The sequence below is a fragment of the Zonotrichia leucophrys genome, chromosome 7 (assembly GCF_028769735.1).
Source record: "Zonotrichia leucophrys gambelii isolate GWCS_2022_RI chromosome 7, RI_Zleu_2.0, whole genome shotgun sequence".
In the NCBI taxonomy this organism is placed as follows: Eukaryota; Metazoa; Chordata; class Aves; order Passeriformes; family Passerellidae; genus Zonotrichia; species Zonotrichia leucophrys.
The window spans coordinates 9,188,017-9,210,909 of record NC_088177.1 but is presented as its reverse complement, the minus strand read 5'-3'; the positions used below and the strand labels follow the sequence as shown (position 1 = coordinate 9,210,909).

Genomic DNA, 22,893 nt, shown 5'->3' with positions numbered 1-22,893 from the left:
TTTACCCTAGAAGCCCAACATCGTTGTTGGGAAATAACATGTCCCAGAAGTGTTTTATGAAAGATGATTTGGCAGTTGTTGACGAAGTCTCCGAAGGCTCCAGGCAATAAGTACCAAGCACCTTGCTCCTAGCACACACAGCATTAGAGATAACCTTTTCCAGATAAGCACTGGGATGCTCCAGCTGCCGTGGGCTGTCACTCAGGGCTGAGAGGAGGGGTTTGGTTCGCCGGGAGCCGGCGGTGCCGAGCGCAGGGGACCGTCCCCCTCTAGCGGCACATGGACGGACGGGACGCGGCTCCGCCCGGCGGCGCTCGGGGCTGAGCTCACCGGGAGCGCCGAAGGACCACCAGAACAACAGCTAAAGTACCAAATGCACTTTAATGAGTTCCAGATTCTGTTCCCAGAAGGAATTTATACCGTGTCAGTACATTAGCCAGGTACATGATTTCTCCTGAACTACAGGCATGAGGAGAACCGACTATGACATACTAGGAATCTAAGGTTACTCTTAGAAACCAGTTTCCCACATTAGAAATAAGGCAGGTTTCAGGCATGCATGCAGCTGACTTATCCAGTCCTCAGATGCCATATTTGCCCTTTAGTTCTTCCACTTTTGCTATGTAAGCTTTCATTGCATCTTCTTTGGACGTTCCTGAAGGACAGAACACAGGAAGCAGTCAGATTCCTTTCACAGATCAAGAATTACCTCAAGAATTTACAAGTTACAATTCCTTGCTCTAGTTTGTGCCACTGGAGAGCAAAGGAGCCAGGAAGGTCACCTGGCTGTGAATCCACTGCTAAAGCTTTAAACAAATGTGTTTTATCAGTCATGAAAACACAGTGCTTCCAAGCAAAGTTGTTTTTGCACAGACAGCAACTTACCAGTGCATTAGTTCTATTAATGCCATTGACAATTACTGCAGGAAAGCTATTCCTTAAAACACCAGAAAAAAAGCCCCCATTGTCACAGATCAGACCACTTGTTTGGATCCTCATTTAGGGCTGGGAGCTCAATTGTGTCTTCCAAAGCTTTTCTAACTGGAAGATGCATAACAGCTGGAGGGAGAGCTCAGTTTTTGGGATACTAGACTGAAACCAGGAACACAACTTTAGATTTCTCCTGCTGTTATTCTTCTTTATTTAACATCTTAGGCCAGCTGGGCATTCTGCACCCTAATTCCCTTTCACACAGGCCATATTCTTCAGGATTACTTCTGCCTTGCAGAGGTAATTAAAATTTATTATCATGGCATTCTGAACTTCTAGAACTCTTGCATTAAAAGGCAACACAATTGTGCTTCCTACTGAACTACACGTGTCTTTCTGACTAATTTGCCAGGCGTAATTTCATTAATTCCTTTAATCAGACACTTACCTTTCAACGCACTCCAGGCATCCCACTTTGCTTTGCCTTTGAAGTCCAGCATACCAGGGCGCTCTGAGAAAGGCAGGATGAGCAGCAGCATTAGTCTGTGTGATCTGGCTGTGGGTAATACCCTCTTGAAGGCTTAGCTGGCTCTTAGCTGTGATTAAATACAATGGCTCATCTCGGCAGCTGCTGCTTGCTAACCTGTAGCCAGGAGATCACCTCAGGGGAATATGTTACAACATCGTTGGTGACGACAGAAATAGGCTCTTCCAAAGTCCCTTGAGACAGCAGCATTTGAGCAGAAGAGCACCAACTGCTGTCATTTGGTTTAGCTGTACTTTCTGAAGAGCTTGCCGTCACACAAGAGCTGTCCAATTAAAGAACACCAGCTCTAAAGTAAAGCAGAAACACCCTGAGGTCCATTACAGGCAGAGACACAGAAACAGGCAGCTGTTTATAGTGACACACATCTTGGAACTCATTATCATCAAGTTAGTGGTGTATTTCTAAGCTATAGTTCTGCGTTTGAAAACCTTAGAAATTTAACTCACTTCATTGCAGGCTGTGGTGTGGCCAAGCAGAAAGTGAATGACGTGTATATGGTTAATCTTGGTGTAAAGTCCCTTTTGTGGCTTTACTTCCTCCCTCTCTCTCTCTCTCTCTCCTTAAAGATAATTCTTAGAACTCACAAATGGCACTGGGCAGCGCTCACAAAGAGCCTTGTGCAGCTCCCATGGCACAGTGACCTGTGGCTCCAGTTGGCAGCTCCCCTTGTCGGCAGCACAAACCCCAGCAGCCACCCTCCCACAGGCTCCTGCTGGCTGCTGCTCCACAGGCGTGCAGACACTCGCAGGAACGGGGGCACGTCCCCAGCACTGCTTCACCCTGGCAAGCACTAACAGTGCAGGTGTCCAGCCACACCGAAATGACCACATCTTAAACCCAAAGAAAATCATTTTCTCCCTCACGCTGCCAGCTTTGGAAAAAGGAGATTAAATTACTTACCATTTCCTGTACACTTTGCTGCCAGATTTTAAATCAATGGACACTCAATAAACTTTGCCAGCTACTGGGTTAGGAGGCCAGCACTCCAAAGAAATGACCTTTTCCCTTTCTAATTCTAGCTACTCCAGCCTTACACAAGGTCGATAGAGACACGCTCCACTTTAAATGTAATTCCAAAAGCTGAGCTGCCATGGACAGCATTGTAGCAAGAGAAGTAGGCAGAAACATTCTGCACTGTGTACCTAAAGACAAAATTTTGGTACAATCTTTCGGAAGTATATTTAATTGCGGCTCGCATAAAAGTTTTCTCCTATTCTTCTGGTTTTGCTTTCCAGTGCTATTTTCAGCAGCCAATCCAGTCTGAATAAACTCAAATGTGTCATCCCTTCCAGTATTGCAATTCCACCCTTGTATCTCTCGCCTTGCTGTTTAAGTCTGTATTACCGAGAAGTGTCTACATTAAAGCAACACCCTCGGCCTGAGCAGCTACACACTGACAGAGCTCTCCAAAAAATCCAATGCCAATATTTGCACAAAGCATCCTCAGGCCCTCACTGCACGGAGCAGGCGGCGGTAGCCGGGTTAATCTAAAAACCCCGAATTGCACAAAGCCTTATCGGGTCAGCCCGTGCCCTCCGCACACAATCCCTGCCAAGGCGGCTCCCAGGCACTTTCGCTGCGCCGCGGGACTGAGGGAAGCGCAGACAGGGAGAGGTTTTGCCTCCCGGTCGGTGCCTACCGGTGTTCACGTCGCCCACCGTGGCCTGTTTGTAGTGGCTGTAGATGTCCAGCATCTCCTGGTCCGTGGGCTGCGACTTCAGCTGCTTCACCTCCTCGGCAGCCTTCTGGAATGCGGCCTGGGGAGAAGGCGGCAGGGGGTGAGTGAGGGGAAGGTTCGCGGAGCCCCCCAGCCGCCCCCGGTTCCCCCCGGCCCCGGCGCCCCCCGCACCTCGCTCATCGCGCCCAACCCGCCCGGCCCCAGTCCCGCGGCGTCTGCCCCGCCACCCCCGCCGCGCGCCCGCCTCACCCCTCGCCAGACCGGCCGCCGGCCAATCGCAGCGCCGCGGGCCCCGCGAGCACCAATCAGCGCGAGCCGGGGACGGGCAAGGAGCCAATGCGGAGGCGGCACGGGTGCCTCCCGTTCAGCAGCGCGTGAGAGGACAACGGCGGCGCGAGGGGCGGGACAGAGCCCTCTCAGCCAATCGCGCGTCCCGAGGGTGCAGCCGAAAGGACGCGATTGGCGGAGCGGGTGGGCGGGGCGGTACCCGGAAGTGGCGGCGGAGAGCGGTAATGGGCCCGCTGGGGCGGGTGGTGCCGGTGCGGCCGGGCCGCGCTGGGACGGGCGGCGGTGCCGGGGTTGCTGCGGGTCCGGGAGGTCCCTCTGTTCCAGAGGAATGCGCCACCAGCGCCTCCCACCTGCCTGCTTGTCCCCTGAGGCGCGGGGTAGTGCACGGTCCCAGCTCTCCGTGCGATCGGTTTGAGTAGAAATGAGAAAATTGACGATTTGTGATCGAGCTCCCCATTCCGTGTTCCCACAGGGTTCCTGCATGCTGCTTAGGAGCAAGTGAGTTGAATGCTGTGCCCTTTACTGCACCCTGCAAATCACCAGCCCATGTGGAGTAGCACTAAGAAAACCTCCATCTTTGCTGTTTAGTATAAATCGAGTTATTTCCAGGTGCAAAGTACACTTTTTTTATAATTTGTGTGGTGTGTGACGCACACTCATTTAAAATGGGTTTGGAACTCGGGGTTATTAGCCAAGGTGATGCAAAAGCAAGTTGCCCTGTGTGGTGGAAGGTCTTTGTCCCCGTTGTGCAGATAGTGATTGATGAAAATATTGCTTTGCCCGGCTACGGCTGGGACATAATAGCCAAGGTTGGGATGCACCTGCAGGATGGTGGAGCACTTAAATAACCCCACAGCAAAAAAAGCGGGAAAAAACCAAAAAGACGCACAAAAAAGATCATTTGGGGATGAATGGGTGAAAGGTTCCCCGTCAGGGCTGGAGGTGGACTGTGAGATCCTGCTCGGGATGGGAGGTGCAAAGGTCGCGCTGATGTTGGAGCGCACGGGCTCAGTCCCTGCTCGTGGCTGTAGCAGCTCTGGCACTGCTGCCCGTGGCCAGGAAGCTGAGGATGCCCAGCGCCAAAAATAGAGAAGCTTGTCAGGGCAGAAAAGAGCTTATCTTCCTGTGGAGGGAAAAAACCCAATGGAACAATACATGGGCTTGTTTGAAGAGGGTTTTGAGTTGCCAAGGCTGCTCTGTTTTAGGCTCTGTTCTCTAGTATAAGCCCACAGAGCCGTTCTAGAGATTGACTATTATAAATTAAATCCCTTAATTATGCTGTAGTACACCAGGAAAATGATTTGCCTGTGTATGTGGGGTGGTTTTTCACTTTCCCTGGGGAGGTGAAAATGAGCATTGTGTAACAGCTTAGACATTTTTCAGAGTATTACACTCTTTCCAACACAAGTATGTTAAAAAAGTCTTTGGGTTTGTTTGTATTAGGACATTGTCCTACAGCCCAGCAGGTGAAGTCTTCAGTCACTTAAAATCCGCACAACACTCTTGCATTTATCTATTGAAACAGGATGACCCGTGTGGCAGGGAGGAATGATGAGGAGGACTCCATCTTATCAGAAAGCTAATTAATTCCTTTATTATACTATATTATTCTATATTATATTACACTGTGTTACGTTACATCTAAACTGAATCTGCCAAGCTTTCAACCGTACACAACTGCAGAGAATTTTGTGACTGTCAGCTGGCAGTCCTGACACAAACACACACACACACACTTGGGCTTGATAGGCTAAGGAAACAAAACACCATCACTTTGGGTAAACAGTCTCCATGTTGCATTCTACTTTTGCACAAACACAGGTACAGCAAATAATAAGAATTGCTTTTCCTTTCTCTGAGGTTCAGAGAATGTGAAACCCAGAAATATTCTCGGGAAGAATTGTGCCTTGCTTTTCTCTGTGAGGAGAAATGTCGCTACATTTATCCACGGCACTTTTGCATGTTCAGTGGGGAGTCTGGTGTGGCATTGCGCAGCACAGGTGCTGGAGTGTGTGGTGTGCAGGATCTGTTTGTTCCCTGTGGGAATCACAGCAGTGAAATCCTGAAGGGCCCAATGCTGTTGGATTTCTCTCATGTTTTATTCTGTACACGAGGCCTGCCTGCACCTCCTTCTCCAGTTGTGCTCATAGACAGAGGAAAGGCAGTAATCTTGGAATCTCTGCTGCTCACAGTGACCCCAAGATATATTAGAAAGTCTCTTTTCCCAGCCTGGCAGTCAAAGAAGAAGTCAGAGCTCTTCATTTCTCATTCTCAATGCTGTTTATTGTATCTTATTTATAAAATTCTTTCTCCTGTCCTGCTGAGGTCTGCTCAGCAAGACAGACAGAGGCACTCTGCCTGCTCCCAGGGCTGTGTTATCTTTTTATACTAAAAAACTACGTGTGCAATATTTGCAATAATTTCCCAATGCCTATCACCTATGTTAGACAGTGAGCTTCTACTGTAAACCAATCTGTAAGTGCCAACATCAGAGCAGAAGATGGAGGCCAGGAAGAAGGAGGAGAAAGGCTGGACATGCCCAGATTCCTCCATCTTTCCCCCTGAATGCCCATTCTAAAACCCCCAAAAATTTATTTTTCACCCTGTGATAAATTCACTATCATTCTACTTAAACTTTTGTGGCTTGTAATTCTTCATATAAGGTTGGTAATTGTTTTTTCCAAGGGCTGAATGAAAGGCACAGGGTCTTGGGCTCTGTGCCAAGGTCTCTGAGCCCCCTGGGCAGGGGCTGGAGCCCTCCAGGGCAGCCAGAGGAATGTCCTGGGTTCCCACACAGTAATTCCTCCCTTTGGTGTTTCCCAGGTCGCTCAGAGCTGGTTCTGATGTCAGCAGAAGGCTGCACCATCACGGTTCGCCTGGTGCGCTCCTTCCAGCACCGCAATTTCCGGCCCCTGGTGTTCCACGGCGTGCCCTTGGAGCAGACGGTGCGGGAGTTCATGGCCTTTGTGCGCCAGGGTGAGCCCTGCCTGCTCCTCTGCCTGCTCCAGCCCCAAGTGCTGCTGTCCCTCCACCTCCTTGTGGAGCAAATGAGTGGGAATGGCTCTGGTGGAGATGCCAAATTTGTGTTTGCGTCCCCCCGTGTGCTTTCCTTCCCTAGATGAAAGGTCTGGAGTTAAGGAGAGCTTCCGTGGTCGGTGTGCCATGTTTGAGTTTGGCTGGACTGCTCCCCCTTGCCCAAATCCCCACTGTAGGAGCCTCAGAGGGTGGGACAGACAGAGATGAGAGATCTCTGCAGCCAGGTGGTGGAACTTGGAGTTTATTGCAAAGGGCCTGGGAGCAGGGCCCTGCTGGGAGCTGCCAGCCACAGCTGGAGCAGGCACGAGAGAAGTGTGACAGTGTTCACAGGGGTCTGAGGATGAGGGAACAGATGAGGATCTGACTCCATGTTTCAGAAGGCTTGATTTATTATTTTATGATATATATTATATTAAAACTATATTAAAAGAATAGAAGAAAGGATTTCACCAGAAGACTAGCTAAGAATAGAAAAGGAAAGAATGATAACAAAGGCTTGTGGCTCGGACTCTCTCTCTGAGCCAGCTGGGCTGTGACTGGCCATTAATTATAAACATTCAACATGGGCCAATCACAGATGCACCTGTTGCATTCCACAGCAGCAGATAATCAATGTTTACATTTTGTTCCTGAGGCCTCTCAGCTTCTCAGGAGGAAAAATCCTAAGGAAAGGATTTTTCATAAAAGATGTCTGTGACAGAGAAGAGAGGGGTAGAGAGGATGAGAGAGAGAAAGGATGAGAGGCTAAGAGGGTAAGAGAGCGAGGTTCCTGTTATAATACAATGAATCTTTTGTGTTGAATATTCTAATTCTCACTAACCAATGTAGTACAACATACAAATCCTATAGCATTTCCATACAGCCTATAAGAATCATTACATCACCATACTGTGCTACATTTTAAACCCTAAAAACTAATCTTTGGACCCCATCTGCCAAGCTGTAGGATCTGCTCTGACCCTTGGACCTGTCTGCAAGCAGAGGGAATTGTTTGATCAAAAGGGAATTACCTTCAGCTGGCCATACCATTGTTTTCCAGTTGTTCAGTAACTAAGGGATCTCAAAGCTTGCTTTCATTTCAATCTCACTTATAGTTTCTATATTCTCAAAATCTTTTGCCAGGCAGTCATATTTATAAGGCTTTCCTGTTTCATCTTCCCCAACACCCACATTTAGTCTAAAAGAAACAAGAGCATTGCTGCATTTGGCTCAGTGCCTCAGGCTCCTTGAGGGGTGCTGTCAGGCAAATATTCATCAATTAATAGGAATAAATTAAAAGAATTTAGAAAGTCTTTGATCCTAACTACGCAAATATGTGGAATGTGAGAATGCAAGTCTGTTTGCTATTTGTGAGAAAAAAGAATCTTGAAAATTTGTTTTTGACACTGTGTGGTCTCAGAGTGCATGTTTGTTTCTGAGTTTCTGTCTCCATCCTGAGCTTTGTGGTGCAGATTTACTCATCTGTGGGCTTTCTCTTTTATAAGCCTGGTTGAAAGTGACAGTGAATCTAAAAGTTAAGTACTGCAGACCAGCCCACACAGTGACTTGATCATTAGGGTGTTACCCTTAATCCTGCAGGTGTATTTCCCCACACCTCAATGGAGACATTCAAAGGGTACAAAATAACATAATTTGTTTGTTTTATTTTGTTGTTTGGTTTTTTTTTTGCATGAAGTCAGCTTAAACAAGTCTTGAACTGTTATATTAGGTAACATTTGAGCAACTCCTAGGACATTGCCCTGGGACAATGGGTGTCTTGTGTTTGGCAATTTCCATACTTCTAGACAGTGATAGGCATGGCAAGGTCTTGGGATGCTGTTGGAACACTGCAAACACTTTCAGAACATATGGCACAGCTGCTGGTATGGACAAGAAAATAAAAAACAATGCTAGGAAACTTGATTTTGATGTGTGCAATATTGCAAGTCACTGTTATTTGAGACAAAGCCAATGTTTGTTTTAAACAAGACTTAGAACCCTGTTTCCACAGGGGTGCAAAAGCCCTGTTCCTTCCTTTACAGTAATCTGTTTTGAAGAGGCAGTTTAAGATAAATGGATAAACTACTGAAGAAATCAAGGCTTCAGCCACCTTGCTGCTGGCACCCCACAGGTGGCTGGGCCTTCTGAGTCCTGGTTGTCACAGGGAGCACTGGCACCAGGGCAGGTGTCAATGTCCCTGCAGTTACCTATGGGCTGTGTCCTGCAAGCAGCTAAAGAGTTCATTTTCTACAGCTTGGCTTCCTTTTGTGGTGTGTTTACCTGAGGATTCAGTTCTGGGTGACAGTTGGCAGCTGTTTGTATAAGGCAAAGAGAGATGCTGGGCAAACCATTGAAAGGATGTTGCTGGCAGATTTCTGAAGGATCAGGCTCCTGTGGTCACACCCTAATTGCACTGACTCACTGTCCTCGTGGGGTGTTTTGTTCAGAGAGACTTCATGCTCAAAGGAACTTGTTCACATATAGAGTCACTATAGAATCTGGGCCAAAGGCTGTGTTTTAGCATTTGATGCTCAAACAAGTCTCCTATGTTGCAGATTTATTTTGACTTAAAGGCTGCCCAGGGGATGCATACATTGCACAATAATGGAGAATGAAGGATTGGAAATAATTAAAAAAGGGAACTTTGTTTTAACTTTGTGCTTTTATTTCAATAGATGTGTCTTCAAGATCAGGACTTCCTCCTCCTTTTAAAAATTACAAGTATGGTAGGTGGTTTTTATTTTTCTTGTTGTAATTGCCATCAAATGACCACATGATATTTTACACCAGCATTTATACAACATAAAAGATAATTGCTGTACAATACTAATGTTGGTGCCAGTGCCTGCCTACATTTGCAACTCTGTCGGCTCTTGTAGCTGGAGTTATGCCACTGGGATCTTGTCTGCAGAACTTGACCATTATTGTGAAAATCTGTTTGAATCTTTGAATCAGGCTGCATGGTTTACATTATTTGCTATTGGGAACTGATGGGTTTTGATTTTAATTTTTTATTACTTTTTTAAAGTGCCTTTTAACTCTGTCTTTACCCTAATGAGCAGCTTGTGGTCTCAAAACACTTTGAAATTGTAGTTCTCTGTCTGCTCATGTACTTCAGTATCTATTTACTGATGGTGAGGCAGAAGCTGAAGGCAAAAAAGTAGAAAATGCTCAAGTCTTATATACTTAAATAGCTTACACAATATGAGAGAAACAGGGGAACTTTGCTCCAAATAGTTATGAAAGCTCTTAAATACAAGCTGGTGGTATGAAATAGCATGATGTGAAATTTAAGCTGACTTTATCAAAGCTATATTTATATTTCCTTTTTGTGCAGATTGTTGTGAACATATCCAATTCATCTGCTTGGGATAGAGAAAACTTTTTAGACAGACTGAGTTACTTCCTTTCTTGGAGTTTGTAAACTTGGGTGTCAGTCACGTATCTTCTCCTAAACTTGGCAATTCTCAAAGTTCCCATGGAGTTTTCCTACAAGTGATCCTCTGTGTGCCATGTTCTTGGAGTTGGCAAACTCCTTCCTCTATGGTCATTCAAAGAACTGAGTGAAAAATCTACTTAATACATGTGAAGGGTAATGAACTCTATTTGCCTATTAAAACAAACAAACAAAGGATTTCATTTTGTGCTCTTGCTGATGGTGAAACACAGAGTGCAAATGGAAACTAGAAAAAGAGTTAGGGATTAAGACTGATGATACATCAGTGGCAGGTATTTGAATGTTTTTATCATTTTTAATGTGTTACTTAAGGTCATAACATCTGGAAGTGTAAGTTTGAATTTGGAGGTGCCCTTCACCCCATTTGTGACTTTGGCTGTTCAAGGGGTTCCTGTCTAGAACTGCTCTCTCAGTTGTATCCCTGGTGCTGCCTATCCCAGCTGCTTCTTTCATCACTTGGAGATCAGTTTAGCTTTTCCCAAGACATTTCTGGTGGCTCAGGGCTGGTTGTGCCCTGTAGGACTGAGCATAACTTTAAAACCTGTTGCACCAGTTAGTGGGAGCCTGCTCTTTCTGTGCTGGTGCTAACTGCAGGAAAATTTTCACACAGGAAAATCAAAGCCAGGTTCCTCACCTTCCCCTCAGGCTGTGAATCATCCAGGTTCCTGTTTTTGGCATTTCTGCTATCTCTACAGTGCTCTGCTGTCTTTCCTGTGTTTTTGTGAGGGAAGGGCAGTGACACTTCTGTAGCAAAACCCAGAGTTTTTCTCCTGTTTTGTTTGGCAGTGCCAGAAATCTCAGTTGGATCTGGTTGTCTCTCACCGTGCCTGTTTCAGCTTCCTTCCCTGCAGAATTCAGCACCACTTTGTTTTAACATCATACATAATGCCATCACATTTCTGCTCTTGGATTAGTGCTCCAACTCACATCTCAAATCTTCTGACTTCCATTTTCTCTTCATTTCTTTGTATGGATTTTTCTGGTTCTTGGTCTAGAACGTTTTCTGAGTCAGTCTTATCTTAGCACCTTGTCACCTTTTTACATCACAGTACCTTTTCACTGATGCTGGCAGTCTGGGTGCCAGCTTGTTCCATAAGCTGCTTCTCAGTTTTATTTCTTTCATCCATGAATGTGGAGCAGTATGGCAGGTAGTTCATAAAATCACTTAGAAAGTGGTATCTTATCAATTGCCATGATAGACCTGTCATCAGAAAAGGCAAGATAAAAACTTGGCAGTTTTCAAGTCCCTGCCACTGATTGCGTGGGGATGAAGTAGCGAAGGCCAGTCAGAGGATTTAGCTTGTGGGAAGGGATTATGGTTTAATCTCTGTAACAGAGTTAAAGAAGCCATTTAATAGCTCAGATGAGCTCGTGGTAAACTGCTGGGTGCCAGTGGTGGAGCTCTGAGCCAGTAGAACTGAGACAATGCTCCAGGGTATGACTGGACAAGGACTAGAGAAAAGGGAAAGTATCAAAGTAGACAGAGGAGCTTAAAACTAAAGCACAGGCTGGGTTTATTTGCTGTAGTAGAAAGGTTTCATGATTGCAATATATTTTTTCTGTGATTGCTTGGTCTTTTTGTAATGTTTCTATGCAAGATGGCTCCTGGTAATTGCAATTTAATGTCTGTCTTGCTTCTAATACCACAGTTATTACAACATGCCAGGGCTGCCTTCTCCGCAGTGAGAATACAGAGTACTTCTCACCTTATGTAATGTTTTAGATAGTGTTCAAACTGGGCCAGAATTGTATGGAAGCAGACTTCTGAGTGGGAATGTGATCTCTGTTATTCTGAGCATTTGAATACTTACTCCTGGTGATTTGAAAGTTGGTTTAGCCAATAGTTCATTTTGCTGCATCCTTCTCTTACCAGACTATTGCAACATGTAGTGTTCACTCAATGCACAAAACTAAATTAGAGCAGAAAATGAGCAGACAAGCAGAACTGGTTTTTCTTCTTTGCTGGGAAGGTATTGATGGGTTACTCCAGATTTGTTCAAACACAGTCTTCAATTATTTTTTTTTATTAGTGTTGCATGGCTTTAAGCTGTTCCCTCTGGATCTTTGCACTCATGCAGTTGCTTTGGTGACTGTGTTATTTTCCCCTGTGTTTCCCTTCTGTTAACAAAGCCCTGCCCTTGTTTGCCAGGAGAAAGTGGTACCTTTTTTTAATTTCTAAAAGCACTACACAGACGTAAAATAAAAATTATTGAAGAGGGTGTAGCATTACAGAGAAGAGGCTGTAGATGTTCATGTAAAATGAACTTGCTTAATGAAATTTCTTCTGTGGATGGTGGGTGTTGTATACATGAGAAGGAAAATTTCAAGGGATGATCTGAAGTGATCAGGTTACCGTGTCTTAATTACTTGCTGCCTATCAACTTAGCTGTAGCAGTTGACAGTGCATAAATGCTGTTGGTCCTGCCCCAATTGCATGTGTAAAACCTATTAAGTTAAAACACCCTAAGTGGCATTTAAATTGATGTGTTTTGACTGGCAATTGAGATGGTCATTAGTTGGTTATTGTAATTCAGCCAGCAGGCAGAAGCCCAGTCGGATGTGGTACCTTAATGTTGCATTGACTGCTTGAGGCTGTGGCCACAGAACTGTGAGATTAAGATGTTTTCTCCTCTTTCAGGTTGAGTACACAAAATTGTAAATAACAAAAGATTTTGAAGCTTCCCCCTTTGTTTGTTTGTCTTTCTCCAGTACAACTTTCAGTGTTGTGTGCTTATTAAGCCTTGTTTTAGGAAAACACTGTTTTTTCTTTCAGATACAATGAAGATTATTCACCAAGCACACAAATCTAAGGTAAGATTATTAGCTGTGTTCCCCTTTTGCATGCTTTGATGCAGGCAGATCTCTGCACTGTCAAACAAGACTGGAGCAGAGGAAATTCTTCTTATTTTTGTATTCTGGTTCTCTGATTTATAGACTGGTGAGCTTGTAGTGAGTTTGGAAGATGATGACAAACTGATTTTGAAGGAAGACAGCACGCTGAAAGCAGCTGGAGTAGGTAGGAGTGCATTTGTATTGACTGAAGATGCTGTTCCTTGTGGTAGCATTAAATTGATAGCTGGCTGATTATGTTTGGACAGGCTGCTGAAAAGTAAATGCTATTTCTGATGCTCTTTACGCGACTTGATAATTATTCAGGGAAGCATTATTCAAATCACTGGTCTGAGGGCAGCAGGTATCTGCACTCCAAATGTTCAGAATGCAAATTGTGATTTTTAGAGGGTATGCTTATAATTCTGCTGAGAGTAATTTTAAATGATTGACAGATAGGTTATTAGTACCGTGCCTGCTTGGTCTTATCAGTAACATTTAAACTGATGTTTTGGTTAGAAATGTAAGTAGTGGAACCAGCATGGAATAATGAAATAAGATTAGATTTGTTTAATGTGCAGCATACAGTGTCTGATAGCCAGATTGCTCAGGCAAGCTGGAGCATTATCACTTAGAGAATGTGCTGAACATAGCAAAGAGTTGAAACTTGACCTGATTTCTCACATTTTGACAAGAGACTACATATAGGGCATGTCTTTTGGTAATAATGTAAAGAAATGTCTGTCATGATAAAACTGATGGTCCCTGGATGTCCTTTGGGCTTCTCATAAAAGTGGCTGAGTGACTTTGTGGCAGCAGGGTGCTTGGGGGATGTGGTTGCATTCCACCTTGATATGGACATTTGCTCATTTGAACCTGATTTGCCTGCCTGGGAAGCTCGAACTGCCTGAGCTCTGAGTGCAGGGGCTTCACAGAGGAGGCTCCCTCCTGCTCCTGCTGCTCACTGATTGCTCCCCAGCTGCTCAATGGGATTTCTTTCTCTAGGTTACTTGGCTCTCCTGTTTCCTGTGATTTATTTTCTGGTTTTAAGTGACTTGGGATGTCTCTTCAGTGTTTTTCTCTGGTTCCAATATACCTTTCCTAAAGGTCTTTGAGTATTGCTGTAATATGAGTCATAGTTTTTACTACACACCAGGTCTTTTTGTCTGCAGGAAGGGAAAAAGAAAAAAAATCAAAAAGAGGATTACTGGCACCCAAGCCTTGCAGATTTGTAATTTAGTTAGCAAAATATTCATTTAATCATGATCTTTATCTGTGTAAGGCATAAGAGACAGTGCAGTTCAGGAGAGGGACTGATGACAGTGCCAAATGTTGAATTAGAAATAACAAAGCTGTCTTCTTTCAAAAAGGTATGGATGAGTATTTGTATATATTATCTGCCTTTGAAACTGGGTTTGTAACTACAGCAGTGAAACAGTTGGGTCTCAAAAAGGTGTCAAAACATCAGACTAAATGTTACACTGAAAGGAAATAGGAATGCAGCAGCCTGTTCTGTGTCTCTGTACAAAGGGAGGGGTGGTTCATCTGGGCAGAAAATTATTTAAAGCTTTTTTTGTTTATTTTTTTCTGAATAACAGCAGTTATTAGTCATTAGAATATAGAGGGTATTTGTGATAGAAGAGGAAAACCCATTCTTTGGAAAATGCAATGTGCCATTATGCCATTTTGAATTTGGATATGTTCCAGTGTATCTTGACATGAAAACTAGCTAAGTTAGGAGTGAAGTTTTTGTAGTAAATTCTTGAAGATTTTACTTTGCTCCTTCAACAATAAGTAGAAAAGACTAAGGAAGTGATATCATGAATCATGTACCAATGGTCCTCATTTTGTACGAAACAATAAATTTTGTACATTTTCTTTAAACCAGTAAGAAGATTTGAAATCTCCTATTGAGATATTTTTTTTCAACATCTAATCTGTTCAAGACTTACTAGAATAAAACAATCAGAATCAGAATCACCATTAGAAATTCTGGGAAATTCTGATACATGCAGAACAGTTTTCCCAGGCTGCAGTTGATTGCCCTTGGCACTTTACAGGGCTGGGCTAGAGAGTTATAAATGATGAGGACATTAGATAAGTATCCTCAGGAAAGCCTCTGTAGTAGTGATTATTATTACAGTTATTATCCAGTCAGCAAAGTTAATGCTTGCAGTTTTTTTTAAAGCAGGGTGTATGTTAATAAAGTGTTCAGTATTCATTACAAATAGTCTTGTCTGTTTTCTAGTTGAGATTCTAAAATCCCTTCTACTCTTTTTTGTTTCTTTTTTTTTTCTTTTTACAAGACAGGCGGACTTCATTAACTTGAGGTTTAATTTAAAAAACGAATGTGGAATTTATTGGCTCAGCACCTTAAAGAATTTCATGTTTAATAATTGTGAAGGCATTCCATCAGATTTGTCTCTGTTCTGAATTAGTAATGTTGCTGACTTACTGTTTTAGAAGAGGAAGTCCTTGACCTACTGGGCTGAAAGAATTGTGACTGTTCTGAACCTTTGTGGGTCCTTTAGCTCTGCCATATCCCCTGTGAATAATTAGAGGTATTTGAAGGTATTGCTGGAGAAGCCAATTTGTGTCTTTCACTTTGCATATTGTCGAAGCCTCATGAATTAATCATCAGCAGGGCAAAAAATTAACTTCTTCAGACACATATTTTGATGGGTCATGAGGGAGAATGTAAAGTGATCTGTAAAATATTCTACTGATCCTCTAAGTATTAAATTATTATACCTACAGGCTAATTTAATGGGAAAAGAAGTTTCTTTCTCCCTTTCCGAACAGAAAAATGCACAAAAAAGAATGTATCACGCTTCATTACTTTCCTAGCATTTGAGGGTGTTAGAAATGCCATCACTTAATTTGCTGAATGTTTTTACAAACAATTCTGAAGACTGTGTTAAACAAATCTTGAGAGGTCTTGTGTACATATTTCCTTCTGTACATTCATGTTCTTGGTGGTTTTGTTTGTTTGGGGTGTTTTATAATGAGATTTAACAATCTCTTTAATACTAGCAACATTTTTCAAAAATATTACAAGGAAGAAAGAAAAGTGGGTGGTGATTTATAATTGTCTTTGACCATAAAGTTGCTAATTGTCTTCTAAAATTCTAAATAGCTGGCTGTTGGTTGTTCATTTACTGGTGTGCTAAATATTTAATTTTTTATTTCTTCTAGAAAATGAGACGGAATTAGCATTCTTCTGTGAGGAAGATTACAGAAACTACAGAGCTAATCCTGTTTCGGCCTGGTGAAGATCCCAAGAGATTGTTTTGTTTTCCCATACCTGTTGTAAATTTTCCTTATTCTGCTTAATGAGATTTTTCTTAAAGATCAATAAATCCTAGAGGATTTCTTTGCAAACAGTGCAATTCCCTTCCTGTAGAAATTAATTTCTGTCAATATGCTAAGGCTGGGAGAGGAAAAACTGGGGGACATAAATGACTTTTTTCTTCCTCCCTTTTCTGTTTGCTGTGCTTGGCTCTTGAGCCTCAGGCAATGCCATCCCTGGATGTGACACAGGTTCTTGGTGTGATCCCACAGCACACAGTAGCTGCATGTGGAGATTATAGAATGCACAGGATGATCCCATCACAGTACTAATGAAAATGAAGTGAAACCTCCTGCAAATGAAATGAAATGTTTTATGACCAGATCACTGGGTATTTTAAAGAACTTGAGAAGAGAATCTCTCTGTTTCAAGTCACAGCTTTACTTCTCTCATTTTATTTGGTCTCTTTTGTTTAAATAGTGCAGACTGGCCGGTGTTTCATGCTTTTCAGCGGTGAATGCTCTCCATTATCCTCTCTTCCAGCCCTCTTTAGCATGCTGAAAGGGACAAATGTCTGCTGGGAGGCTTTTGTGTGCACAGACCAGCTCGCCTGTTTCTAGCTTCACTTCATGGAGCCACCTCCACACGGGGCTAGCAGCTCCAGTTCTGCCAGGACATCACTGTGCCTAAGTAGGGATTGGGCATTTTTCCAAGTGGAGTGAAAGCTCATGGTTCAGTTTTAAGAATAAAACCTGAATGATTGCATTTTTTGCAAGGAGAGGCCCAGCCTGTGAGCCACATGTCTTCAAGACTGGAATTTATTCCTTTGTGCTTTCCATGAGCCAAATACTCTGTTGCAATGTGTTTGTTCTTGGTGATGCTGGCCTTTCCTACTACATGGACCAATTTAAGAATAATAGAAAACAATCCTGCATCCCATAAGGTAGACATCACTTATGAAATGCTTTAAGGGGGTACCTATATGGGACACTGTGCCTTTAAGCCTCCCCTCACTGAAAGAGGAGTGATGCTGGCTCTGTGCCTTAGCAGGATTTTTGGGCTCTGCTGAATTGAACAGGACCTCACATGCAATTGCTTTAGACCCACACATCTATGCTGAGCTCTGGGTGAGGGCTGACAATGCTATAGCCATGAGAACTTCCTGGAGGAGTAACCCTGCCATTTCCTAGAGCTTTGATTATTGTTTTTATTGACATGTGTGGCTTCCAAAGTGTCTAAGTAGAATTTCCCTTTGTTTTAGATGTAGGGCCAAAGAACCCTCTGTGTATTGTTCCCACCTCATTTTCTTCATCCTTACTGACAACTCCCTGGTTTAGGCTGTAAGAAAATTGGGAAATTTAGTGACTACAAGAAAATGGTCTGGGATTATATCAGGTGCAGTGCAAAGGACCAAAACATGCCAAAACTAAGCTCACAGATGTTGCAAAAGCAGGGGAAAAAGTCAAGGAGGAAGACACAACTTGGAGGGGAAGATATGAGGGACATGGCATGGATACTTTAAAAAAAAAAGAAAAAAAATCTTGCCCAAAGTCAAAGCCATTCAAAGGCCGGCCATATGCCATCCAGTGCAGGCACATGCACCAAAGCTTGCCCAAATTGATCCCTGCTGAAGGCCAAAACAGAAAAGACTTAGAAGCACTCTGGAATGGAGATACCATCAAAGGAATTGCTATTGGAGGAGAAAAAAAAGAAAATTTTGCATTATGTATGCCCTGATCAATTTATGCCTTCTCTTGTGTTCTCTTTCTGTCCAGGCAGCTTCTCTGTTTGTGGTTCCTGCTCCCCAAACATGGGCCCACGTTCAACGCTCTTACAGTCTGTCATGTTTGCAGATTTATGTGATTGATACAAGTTTGTACAATTCAGGCTGATGCATTGCACCCCAGACTATCTCATCTTTGTTCAGCCAAATTTACAACAAGGAAGGAAACTTTGTTAGAACAGATAGTGTACCAGAGACATCAGAGTGTCAGGCTGGCCTGCCAAGGCCTCTAAATGGTGTCTGTCAGCACACACAGGCTCTCACACTGAGCATGACTGAATTTGGTCTCCAGCCCTTCCAGACAGACTTGGATTAGTTTTGTGATCCCTTTTCTTTAAAGCATTTGTGTTTGAAAGAATCACTACATTTTAACAATTGTCCTTTCTGGGCTTGTACAGTTCCAAACCTGCAGTGTCACATCAAGTGTGGTGCAGTGGAAGAGCAATTCTACAGCATCAGGGAGGAAAACTGTAAATGTTCTACTGCAAATAGTCAAGAATGGATGTGACTGGAACTCCAGGTTAACTTCTGTCTCCAAGGGAAGAGTTAAACTACTGCTTTGTGAGCTCCGTTCACTCTGGCAATGGCACTTCATTGGCTTCTTTCTCCAGCAGCACAGTGGAGCCTTTTGTAATGCTCTCAATGGCTATACTTGTAAACTTGTTTTTTCCTGAAGTGTTTCTCTACTGTGTTTATTTATTTATTTATTTTAGAGGCTTTTTTGTGACTTTCAGTAATACTTCTTTCTAGTAAATCCCACAAAACCACAGATAATAATTGACAACTTGTTAGGAAAGATGCTGTTCCAACTCTTTTTTTGGTGGGATAGGCTACAGCCTTGTATCAAAGTATGTTTGGTTCCAGGATTGAGTACTGAATGAAATCTCTGAACACTGGCTAATAAATTACTAAAGACTGAGATGTCTTTGCCCATGTTGTTTTAAAATCCTCTTTCTGTTGAAGGAAACCACAGAGCCAGTACTGTGGTTTGTTATCCTGGCAGAAATCATGAGCTGCATTGGTTTTCAGCTGCTTTTAATCAGAGCTGCAGTGGGGTAAGTCATACTGCTTTGCCAGTGGTCTTAGGCATCGTGGGGTTAATGAGGATTCCTGTTACAGTGGGATGTTCTTGGAACCATTCACCACTTTTTTGTTAAACAAAAGAGCAATATCCAGAGAGGAGTCTGAAGTTAGATAAAATTTATCCTGGGTATTTACACTGCAGTAGGGAAAGGCAGTTAAACTGGAACCCTGGGGTGCTGTGTCAGGCTTGGCTGTTTCTTGGAGAAAAAAATCACTTCAGAGCGACTGGAGGTTTGATTAGGAGGTGTGAAAGCTGAAGAAGAACAGAGGAAATTTTGAAAGAAATTGCCATGAATAGGAAGAAGACATAACAGTGTAAGTAAATAAACAGCAAAATTTGCATGTGCAACACTCTTGGTGCAGAGACACGAGAGCAGTGCTGCTTTCTGTAGAACTAAAGGTATAAAAATGTTGCTTTTTCATAATTTTGGAACTGACTTAATGAACTGCTCCAATAGGCATTTGTTTTTTTCTGACTTTGTCACATTAAACTTTCTGCATCCAACAGTTTCAATGATTTTTTCTGCCCAGAGATAGTTCTGTTGCCTTTTGAAGAAGCAAGGGTTAAGAAAAAACTGCTGACGTGGACAGCTGAGTTGACCATAAGGAGAACTCAAAGATCTGATAAGCACCACTTTTACAGTTAGCTGCTTTATCTGATGTAAACCTTGCGGCTTAAAGGTGATCCAGAAATACATTGTAAGCTGTGGTGTTTCTCCTTCTCTCCCTGGCAGTATTTAACATCCCCTGACAGATCACTTACTTAAAAAAGAGCCTGCAAATAGCAGTCCAAGAGTTCCCACAGCCATGATGGGACATCCATGGCCTGTCCTTGGAAAATAACAACCACAGAAATCCAGAGTGTCCAAAGATCAGGAAGATAAAACCAGAGCATAGGATGCTCATTCTCGGTCTCCTGTGACTGATGGGATCCCAGATACACAGTGGGCAGATGACTGGAGGCATCACAAAAGCCTGAGGCAAATGCACACTTTTGTTTATTGAACAGCTTGGACTGAGCTCAGGCTTCCTGGCTGGCAACTGATCCCCCTTCCATTGCTTCCCTTCCATGGGACCGCTTGGCACAGATTTGCAAGTGATTAGTGAGCCAAGGAACGCCCAGCAGACAACTTTTGTTGCTTTTCTTTTTATCAGGATATTGACTTTTCTCTACTCCCCATTTCCTATTGAGTCAGAGACATAGACACAGCTTCGAACGTTTCCCCAACCACTTCCCTTTGCTTATTGCTGCCACTTGTGGTTTGCAGTGCCTTAGTGGTAAAGTTTGCACCTCATCTGAACCTCATCTGATATGCAATAGCAGCGTTTCCTGTGGCAGCGAAGGTACACTTTTTAAAATTTGTTCATGAAAAAATATGCTTTGATATGGAGACTTTTTCCACACTGTAGCTAATAGTGCACAACAAAGGCTCTTTTCTTGCTTTGCAGCAAGGCTTGCACTGCAGGACAGCACTGTCCCCCAGTCAGTGGAAACAAAAATGTTTTTATCATAACGGTTTGAATCTTGTAAGGAAATGAAGGAGTTATATCAGGAAAGAAAAAAAAAAAAAAAAAAAAAAAGGGCAGTGAAAAGCTAAGACCTATTGCCATGAACTCTGCCTGCAGAGAAAGCCACCAGATGTCAGCACAGCCTGTTCTTTGCTTCTCTAAAACCTCTGCAAGCCAAGAGAAGTGTCATGTTTATGAAAAGTGCTTATCTGTGAACTAGTTTAGCCTGTGAAGTCTGTGCTAGGGTTCTGGTGATGAAAGCTGAGTCTTTCCTTGCAGAAAGTATTTCTTTTCATATTAAAATCAAAAAGCGGCAAATTGAACTGGTCTCAGTGCTTAAATTCCTCTTGTTAGAGAGCATCCTTTGCAGAGCCGGTTCCCAGCGTATCTAAATCTTTGCATGCTGTGAAGAGGCATTTGCAGAACATTCATTTGAAGAATTGTCTGGAAAAGATCAGTGTTAATTTGCTGAGGTTTTGTAAAGTAGATTTTAAGTATGCCTATTTCTTTTAAACACAAGGAAAACCATCTGGAACAGGCACACATGCAAAGCAGAGCAAAACATCTTCGGCAACACAGCTTAAACACACAACAAATGTATCCTCCATGCTTCTGACCCTAAGCTCCCACTATTTCCTCCTTGTAGTGCAAGGGCTGAGGAGAAGCTGGTACTGCATTCTCCAGGCTGTGCCTCCTGAGCTGCGATGAGCTGAGGTGGGATGTGAGTTTTGGAGCCTAAATCCCAGCTCTGTGCACAGCTTTATGTGTCAGTGATTAGAGCATGCATAGATGCTGCCTGGTTAAAAGGCTAGATTTGAATTTTTGCAGAGGGACAAGGTGTGACAGAGCTTTCTGCTCAGATTCCCATCACTCTTCTTGCAGGTGCCAGGGAGGTGTCAAAGAGAGGGAAGTTAAAGTGGCAGCTAGAGCCTGGGTGGTGTAAATATTCCTTCCTCCTGTTTTGGGCTGCTTGTTTGCCTCCTTTCCTCTAGCCTCACACACTGGTGTCGTGTTAGGGGTTTGCCACAGCTGCTTCTCAATTCCAAACTAGGTGGTAACTAGGACCCTCAAACACTGCTCACATTCTGGAAGGGATGCAAAAGAAATTGCAGCTGTACAGTCTGGGGCTGTGTGCAGGGGAAGCCTGTGGTGTGCAGCTTGTCTGGGGGGTGTTATTCTTGCTTCTGTCCCTTCTGCACAGCACTGAGTTCTGCTTGGCTGGGGACCAGGACCTGCTGTGGAAGCTTGGCACACGCGGCAGATAGATGAGAGGAGAGCTGGGTGTTTAGGAGTTTTATGTCCCTGTATATGTGGTATTTTTGATCAGATATGGATTGTAACTTCTGTTTGTTATCATTCTCTCAATAGATTAATTCCTTTGTAGTGGGACAGGAGCAGCTGGCCAGAAGAGTGGGACTTCCAGCTGGTAGTGAATACATTAAAGGGCTCAGTGTAGCAGATTAATGTAAGAATTTACCTTTGTCTGTCCATTCCTGCTCTCTGGCAGGTGACTTACAGTGTTGTGTACCAGGAATGTCAGTGAGAACTGTAAGAACTGCTGCTGTCTGCCCTCTAATTAAATCTGAGAAGGTTTAATTCTGCTTTCTAACCAAAAGCCAATGGAACACATTCTTTAAGAACAGTTTGGGAGGCCCCTTTTCTTCAGTGAAGCATGATTTTTAAAATGGAAGGCATGGTGTTGGTCTGATTTCAACACAACTTTGAAGTCACATCTTTGTCTCCCCGCTTGTGTTTGGGTGTTGGTCTGTTCCTTCAAATTACCAGTGACAGGACAAGAGGAAATGTCCTCAAGTTGTGCCAGAGGAGGTTTAGACTGGATATTTGGAAAGATTTATTCACCATAAGGGTTGTGAAGCATTGGAACAGGCTGTCCTGGGAAATGGAGTCACCAGCTCTGGAGGGATTTACAGGACTTGTAGGTGTGGCACTCGGGGACATGAGGAATGGGCTTGGCACTGCTGGGATAACAGTTGGACTCAGTGATGTTAAAGGTGTTTTTCTGTGATTCTGTGATTATGCCCATCCAGTTAGAGGGCATCAGCTGGATTTAGAGTCAAAGAGCAATGTAGCTGTAGCCATGATAGCTTTATATCCCACCAGTTACCATCATGGCCATTTCTTCACAACTATTCCCCTGCCCCATGCCTCCCAAATCAATTACAACTGGTTTTGCAGAACACAGACTTGAATCTTGCACAGCAACTTTGTTTTCTAGAGTGCTGAACAAGACAGCTGCTTGAAGGCAGACATCTGGCTGCAGACAGCTCTTTAAGGCAGCATGCTGGCCTGCAGCAGCTGAAGGTAGCTAATTGCAGATCAGATATGGAAACAGGTAACAAGAGTAACTAACCAGCTGAACGACAGCTGTAGTGCATCCTCCAGTGCTGAGATTTCTAAATCTAAAGCAGATTATCTTTCTAGGAGGATGCACTCGAGCCACTTTAAGTCTTTGAAAGGTTTCAGT

The 22,893-nt window shown here is 43.5% G+C and overlaps 2 protein-coding genes across 6 annotated transcripts; one reads left to right on the top strand and one right to left on the bottom strand.

Annotated features, from left to right (window-relative positions):
• Positions 1–362: 362 nt before the first annotated feature.
• DBI (diazepam binding inhibitor, acyl-CoA binding protein) lies at positions 363–3,228 on the bottom strand. The gene is made up of 3 exons (XM_064718731.1): positions 3,117–3,228; positions 1,379–1,441; positions 363–655 (listed from the first exon to the last, which is right to left on the bottom strand). The coding sequence occupies exons 1-3, from the start codon at positions 3,169–3,171 to the stop codon at positions 582–584; spliced, it is 192 nt and encodes a 63-aa protein (XP_064574801.1). The 5' UTR covers positions 3,172–3,228; the 3' UTR covers positions 363–581.
• C7H2orf76 (chromosome 7 C2orf76 homolog) lies at positions 3,017–17,748 on the top strand. 5 transcript variants are annotated; one of them, XM_064718725.1, is made up of 7 exons: positions 3,017–3,255; positions 3,916–3,941; positions 6,267–6,419; positions 9,134–9,184; positions 12,689–12,726; positions 12,850–12,931; positions 15,940–17,748. In XM_064718725.1, the coding sequence occupies exons 1-7, from the start codon at positions 3,161–3,163 to the stop codon at positions 16,014–16,016; spliced, it is 522 nt and encodes a 173-aa protein (XP_064574795.1). In that variant the 5' UTR covers positions 3,017–3,160; the 3' UTR covers positions 16,017–17,748. The 5 variants fall into 5 exon arrangements, with proteins under 5 accessions (XP_064574795.1, XP_064574798.1, XP_064574797.1 ...); XM_064718728.1 differs by having other exon boundaries at positions 3,916–4,052; XM_064718727.1 differs by lacking the exon at positions 3,017–3,255 and adding an exon at positions 3,635–3,664.
• Positions 17,749–22,893: the final 5,145 nt, after the last annotated feature.